Source organism: Dasypus novemcinctus, chromosome 27 (genome assembly GCF_030445035.2).
Source record: "Dasypus novemcinctus isolate mDasNov1 chromosome 27, mDasNov1.1.hap2, whole genome shotgun sequence".
NCBI classification, from domain to species: domain Eukaryota; kingdom Metazoa; phylum Chordata; class Mammalia; order Cingulata; family Dasypodidae; genus Dasypus; species Dasypus novemcinctus.
The window spans coordinates 30,425,173-30,432,878 of record NC_080699.1 but is presented as its reverse complement, the minus strand read 5'-3'; the positions used below and the strand labels follow the sequence as shown (position 1 = coordinate 30,432,878).

Below are 7,706 nucleotides of genomic sequence, written 5' to 3'. Positions count from 1 at the left end.
ATTATGGGTTTAAAAACTGATTTTAGAAATACTGTATCTTACTATCATACTCCTATTTCTCCTCTTTTAAAAAAAAGGGTGTCAATGTGGCTTGAGTGGTGAAGCTCCCACCTTCCACATGAGAAGTCCTGGGTTCGGTTCCCAGTGCTTCCTGAAAAAACAAAAACAAACAAACAAAAAAACAAACAATAAAACCAACTCAGGGAAGACAATCAGTGCCTGCATGTTAGGTTCAATCCCTCACCCCCGGTACTGCAAAAAACAAAAACAAAAACAAAAACAAAAAAAAACAAATTAGGAAACTCCTTCCCTGAAAGTGTTATATTTTGTTTACCTGATAAAATACCCTCTGTTTGTGTGTCTCTGTAACTTGTTCCCCATAAAGAGCTGTATAAGTAATATTCTTAGTGCCTCACTCCTGAGTAAGGTAGCCAAGGAGCAGGGCACATAGTTGGAAACAGAGTTCTTGTCCCTGTAATGGGCACCCAATGATGCCTGGTTGGGGATGGTGAGGTTTTTTGGCAGTCCAAGAAGCAGCCTTCATCAGGCCAAATTTCTATCAAATGAACCTTCTTTTCATTTTTGGCTTCACTTAGAATGCAGTTGTTTCTCTCTTCTGCCATAAAAAAGTCACTTTCTTTATGTCTCTAAATCTCTTAGTTTTCTAGGGTTGCTCCAACAAACACCATAGACTAGTTGGTATAAAAACAAGGATTTTTAGCTCAAATTTCACAGTCTAGAAGTCCAAAATCAAAGCATTGGAGGGTCATGCCTTTTCTAAGTCCATAGTGTTGTGTTGGTGGCTTGACAGCCATCATCCATTTAATTTGGTCTCCTTTCTTATTCAGATATAATTTGCTTATATGAACCATAGTAACGGGAATAAGACCCACTCCAATTCAATTGGGAGTCATCTAAATAGGATATTTGATGATCACATTTACAAGTGAGTCCAAACCCAAAAAACCAGGGGTTAGGACTTGAGTGGGTTTTTGTGGAAAGCATCATTGTTGCTAGCTCGCGAACAGTAAGAACTAATATTTATACAGCATGATCTATCTTCCAGGCATGACGATGAATTCTTCGCATGCATATCTTATTTCCTCTGAACAATACCCCTTATGGTAGTGATCCCATTTTGTAGAAGAGAGCTTTGAAGTTTAGAGACTTTCAAGAGTGGATTCAAGTTCATTCATTATTTTAAGAAGCAAACTGGGCCCTAAATGTTCCAGGACATATGAGCTGTCTCCAGAATCTAGTATATTTCATGATACATAATAGAAAGTATTTCATAAATCATGGGTGAAAGAAGCACAGACACAGGTTTATATATAATATTGACCTTACTATATTCTGCATTGATTCAGTTCTGCTAACCAATGTATAGATGGTGGCCTTGAGATACAGCATTAAGTGTCTAGTTCTATGTAGAACATCTCATTTTAGATTAAGCCAGTACTATACTCAGGCCTCTTAATTCCTACTGTCATGATTTTCCTACTGTACCAATCTGGCAATATATCAAATTATTTCTTAGAGCTAAACAAATCGGAATGCCTATCCTTCCCGTGTGTTTTTAAGAGAAGATGTCTCATTATGGGATTCAGTTTATAGGTCCATTTGGTTCTCTCATGAAACCGGTTTTCCAACTTTGACTCCAAAAACATTGGAATTGATAATTAATTCTCAATTTTCTCCAAAGTCCATTTTAGAGAAAGGGTATTATTTATTAGGGATCCCACAGACACACCAGCCCTTAGATTTAATGAAATTTCAGTCATTTGTAGTTTTCTTATTCCATTTCTACTCCCAATAGTCTCCATTCGATTTGAAACCATGAAAAATAAATAAAAAAGTAAAATCTCAGATAAAATAAATAGCTATGCTTACAAAAGACATGAGGCAGAAAGTGCAGAGTGGAGCCCTTTCAGGAGGAGGTAAATGGTGTGAGGTACAATGTGAGGGTTCTATGCACCCTCCTAAGCTGAACACACGATCTTATTCCAACACTGTGGGAATCCCATCCTAGGAAATATGCAGGGTGTAGGCAATTCCTGGATTAGCTTGCTGTCCTGTTAAAACTAGATGTTGGCAGAAAAGCCCACATGCCATGATATCTGGAGGACTAGGATCGTGTTCATGTATCAACGTTCATTACACTGACAAATAGTTTTCAATGTTATTTTCTAGACGAAAGTGCAGTAAGTACAGAGATCCTGTTTGCTTGATTAGCTATTGCATCCAATGACACAGTGGCAGCCAGTGTATGTTTGCTGAATGAATGAATGAATGAATGGAATACCACCCAGAGAAACAAATTATGACACAAATGCACATTTATTGATCTGGAAAGAGGAATATGAATGAAATCTTTAGGGTACAGAACATTTAAGTATATTCCCACATTTAAGAAAAATTAAAGATACGTGAAACCCGAAACTTGAATGAACCTGACCTTGTTTTGGTCCTTCTAAATCAGTGTTGTATAGATTGTCTTGCATATAAAAAATAAAGGATAAAAATTCTTTTCAAAGACTTTGTCTTTCCCCTATCTAAAACTGTACCAAAACATCCAAAATAAGATATCAGATTGTTCTGAACACAAATACATACTACACACATACGTATATGCAACTTCTTAAAATATATCCCAGCTTTTATTCTTACAGTGTATGACAGCAACCACATTTTATTTCTTATTCCTTTCTTCAAGCCCTCTAAAAGCCCTCCTCTTAGTCAATGTTGACACTTTTTTTTCCTAATTAGCACTTGTTCTGTGACTCTTACTTTATTTTCCACATTATTTTATTTTTCTTTGCCTTTTCCATTTTAAATTAATCTTTCCTTCCTAGCTTCTCCAGTTCTTTTCTTACCTCAAACAGTGGAGTAAGACAAAATAAAGTGGTAGAGAACAGGACAAAGATAGACTTCTCATAGCAGGTAGAAGCAGGAAAGAGATGGTGAATATGTATACTTTACTTCTTCGTTACCATGCAAGTGTGTCTATGTAAAAATGAATCATTAACTTAAAGGTTAAAAATGAGTAATATGTTTTGGCGTGATTTTCACTTTCTTCATTACTTTATTTGTATTGTTTTCAGTTTGGGAGGGAATCCTTTTGAAGAAAAAGAACATAAAGCCATATTAATTTTGCAAACTTGACAGAGTCATGTGGTGGTGTGAACACATTACTAGAAGCCCACGTCAGGACTTCGAAGGGGCCTGTGGGTGAACACTCTAAAGCTTAAGCTATGACAGTGTCTTGCAGAACCCACACCAGCCTTCATTCCCTAACCCATGAAGTGGTGCATGTTGTCCTAGGCAGAAATCTGGGATTGATCCGACAAGTACATTCTGTTTTCTAAATAATTTCCAGCAGATCGCTGCACTCTATCCTCTGCTCTCTTTCCTATTGCCTTGTTTTCAGTATGCCACACCTGGACTTCTTAGATCCTTTCCTAACTGCCTTCCCTCTCCTTCTTCCCAAATATGAGCTCAGGGCAACCTACAGAGTGATAAGATGGAGACTGTACAGCTGCCCCCCCATCCCTGCACAGGCATCAGCTTATCAAGGCCCTGAGAATAAAAGGGAAAACAGGTACTTCCCTCTGAGACTCGCAAGTATCAGCTCCCAGTAGGCTGCCTGCCCCACCCCACTGCACCCCAAACTGCAGGGTCCCTTCAGACCTGCCACTCCTTATCCTACTCTTCCTTAATCAGATAAACCCCTTTTGCTCTTCTTTTTAGTCTGTTGAGAATAGCCATATGAACTTTTCAATACTCCATTGTAACATAACCTGTTTATGAAAATGTCCATGATGCCCCCGTAGCAGGCAAAGCTGATCAGTCCCTCCCCTTCGCTACAGCTGTGCCTCATACCACCAGATGCTCTTATCACAGTCATGTGGCATTGCAAAAACATGGACTTCAGAGTCCTACAGATGAAGCCAATTCCCAGATCCCTCCAGGGTGAGGTCCATGATTTCAGGCAAGTTATTTAACTTCTTTGATTCTTGCTTCCTTTATTTGTAGAAGACTTCATTTTATGAAGGTTAAATAAAATCAAGTAGAGGGACTATGCTTAGCACCTCCCACCACCTATTTATTTTCTCCCTGGCAAATAATTAATTCCTGGCATATAATTGGTACTCAATATTTGTGAAATCAATGAATGCACTTGCATATATACATAAATAAGCAAGTGAATTAATGTCTTCACTGAGGAATTTGATAATCCATCTCCCCAGAGTATCCTAGGTTTTCAACTCAGAGTTGTTAGTAGATAACAACTAGTATGAAACAGAGAGATTTGAGATGATGGCCCCACAGTCTATTATGTACCTCTTTCTTCTGGCAATAGTCCTTTCATTCCCGTTTGTGAAAATGCCCATCTCCAATCTACTGTAGCCTGTACCCTGGTCACATGGGGGCATGTAACGCAGGCAAGGAAGGGAGATTTAAGTCTTGAGCCTAGACCCAGGCACAAAATGCAGTTGAGGCCAGATTACCTGACAGTCATGCTTTGAGACTACTCCATGCCTTGGTTGAGGTCCCTGGAGCTGCCCACTTCCCATCCTTCCCTGGGCCTAGTTTTTCAGTGATTTCTTTAATTCTCTGAGCTACCCCAATTACTGTTGATTGACCTAGATCAATCCTAATTGGTGCAGTGTAATAAAATAACTTAAAATTTATTCATAAAGACAAGAGGTACACATGAAAAATTAGTAAATATAAAAATGCAAAGAAGGATGTATGAGTAACAAATCAATTCTCTTGAAAATAGTGGTGCCACTGAAGTATATTTTACAAAAAAAAATTATAAAAATAATTCATCTTTAATCAGGTTCCCACACTCTCTCTCTACCCACCTCCATTCTTTCTCCCCCTAATTTCTAAGGTGCAATTATACCAAGAAGTTAATTGCACCCTTGCTCAATAAGGTCCCTGACTTGGAGGAAATAATACCCAAAGGAAGACCAAGGTTATTTAAAAGCTCCTGTGTTTGGAGATTGTTGTGTTCCTGGAGTCAGAGAAGAAATTACTGTTATTGGAGTTAAGGCATTGTTACTGAATATGTCTTAGTCCATTTGAAATTGATTGAAAAAGTCAAGAATTTAGTCTGTCTACCTACAGACTGCAGCTGGTGGAGATTTCTGCAGGGGAAGTAAAGAAAAACAACATTCAACAGCAACAGACAGTTATGTACCCTGTTTGACTTGTAAGCGTATCCTTCATTTATCAGCTTTGTCTTGTCTCCTTCTCCTGAAATAGCAAGCAAGAAAATTATAGACATAGATTAGATAGAGATAAGTTCTTAGTCAGTAGGATTCTAGGTTGATATATAATTTAAAGAGCTCATCTTGCTGGAATAGTTCAAACAATTTTTAATAAGATGTCAGACTCTTTCAAAATAATTAGAAGAATCAGGAGGAGTCTATATTCCTTAGTCCCTGGCTTTAGGCTGCCATAAGACTCGGGTATTGCTTGACTAAGATCTGGATGGGCAATTACAGACCTTGGCAACTGAAATAGAAGCTATCGGTCACTCATGTGCAATAAATTCAAGTGACTTGGGAGCATGCATCCCTGTTACTGTCAATTTCTGTTTATTCAGAACTATCTTAAGGTGTTTCTTTTGGCTAGTTCATCATTTTTGACCCTCACACCTAGGGCGAGAGGTAGGAAAGAAGCTGTATCATTGGTATGTGTGACTTACATGATTATAAATATATTTTGGAGAGTTAATGTAGACAGATTGTCCTAGATGAATATGTGAAATTGAGATAAGACCTCATTATATACAAATTGAGTCTTTATAATTGTTTCTTTGGAGCCACAAAGTAGCATTTGGAATAATACAACTTAATAGTGTATTGAAGAACGGAAGATAAGTGATCTAGACTGAATATTCACACATTTTCAGATATTTTGATAATATAAGGCTTCTTGGTGAGAGTGCCAATGAGAGGTAGCTGCAATTAGAGAACACACTGTGGAAGGATGTCCGGTATGGGGGATCTGGATACTGGACATTTCTTAGTTCAGATCTCATCAATAAGCACTGGCACTGCTCTGAGTCAGATGTTTACATTTATATCTAGATCATTTGCTGCTATTCCATTTCATTGATATAAACACAGATTATTTAAATACATGTTCAGTTTAATCACAAATTTCTTTGCCCAGACACCCAAGATTTGATTCTTCTACAAAAATGAGGAATTACACGGTGGTTACTGAATTCATCCTGCTGGGAATCCCTGAGACAGAGGGTCTAAAGACAGTCCTTTTTTTCCTGTTTTTATCATTTTATTTGTGTATGCTCCTGGGAAATGCACTCATCCTTACAGCTATCATCACTTTTTCTCATCTTCACACCCCTATGTATTTTTTCTTGGGAAACCTCTCCATGTTTGATCTTGGTTTCTCCTCAACAACTACTCCCAAGATGCTGTTATACCTTTCAGGACAAAGTCACATTATCTCTTTCCAGGGCTGTGCTGCGCAGCTCTTCTTCTACCATTTTCTGGGCTGTACAGAGTGTTTCTTGTACACGGTGATGGCCTATGACCGCTTTGTTGCCATCTGCTATCCTTTGAGATACACGGCCATCAAGAACCACAGCGTCTGCTCCATCTTGGCCACTGGTTCCTGGATGGGAGGCTGCATCCACACTATTATCCTAACCTCCCTCACCTTCCAGCTACCTTACTGTGGCTCTAATGAGGTGGGCTATTACTTTTGTGACATACCTGCAGTCTTACCTCTAGCTTGTGAAGACACATCTCTAGTCCAGAGGGTAGGTTTTACTAATGTTGGTCTTTTGTCTCTCATTTGCTTTTTTCTCATCCTTGTTTCCTACACTCGTATCGGGATCGCTATATCAAAAATTCACTCAGCAGTAGGCAGGCAACGAGCATTCTCCACCTGTAGTGCCCACATCACTGCTATTCTTTGTGCTTTTGGGCCTGTTATCATCATCTATCTAGAACCCAACCCCAGTCCCTTGCTGGGTGCTGTAATTCAGATCTTGAATAACCTTGTAACCCCTATGTTGAACCCACTGATCTATAGCCTGAGGAATAAGGATGTAAAATCAGCCCTGAGGAGTGTATTTTCCAAGAGAGGATTCCCCCTGAAGAATAAATGAAAAAGCTTTAGCTTTGATGGACAAAGATAGGTTCTCCATTTCTTAGTGCAAATCTCATGTGCCGATTCCACGTTGAAATGAAATGTACTCTGAATCAGACTGCCACTTAAGCTTGCTGAGTTTTAAAATACATGTCTGTTTTGATATTTCTGTGCTTCATAAACAAATAAATTCATAAATTGACTTATCAGACCTTTGATTGATTTTGTATATGGATTCTCTCCCAGCAGTACTATCCCTGAAACATATCTTAGTTTTCTTTTGAAAAATAAGGAGAGCACATTTGCTTTCTCAGAGTCTCAGTTATAGTTCATTTATATCGAGAGGGAAGAGAGAATGTTAAAAAAAAAAAAAAAAAAAAACTCAATAAAGCCTCACTGAATATAGGATGCCAGAATTCCAGAGCCTTTCTTTTTGGAGGGTATTGTCTCCAATTTTCAGCCAACTAATACCAAAATTCAAACTGACTTAATGTTCAAGGTAAGATTTTTCTAGTGTGCATATTATCTTTTCATTCAATTAGAATGAATTGCAGAGATATTGTTATCTCACCTTG

The 7,706-nt window shown here is 38.3% G+C and overlaps 1 protein-coding gene across 1 annotated transcript; it reads left to right on the top strand.

Moving 5' to 3' along the window:
* The first annotated feature begins 6,214 nt into the window (after positions 1-6,214).
* On the top strand, positions 6,215-7,150 carry LOC101437851 (putative olfactory receptor 10D4). The gene has a single exon (XM_004459578.2). It carries the CDS (start codon positions 6,215-6,217, stop codon positions 7,148-7,150), a length of 936 nt encoding a protein of 311 aa, XP_004459635.2.
* Positions 7,151-7,706: the final 556 nt, after the last annotated feature.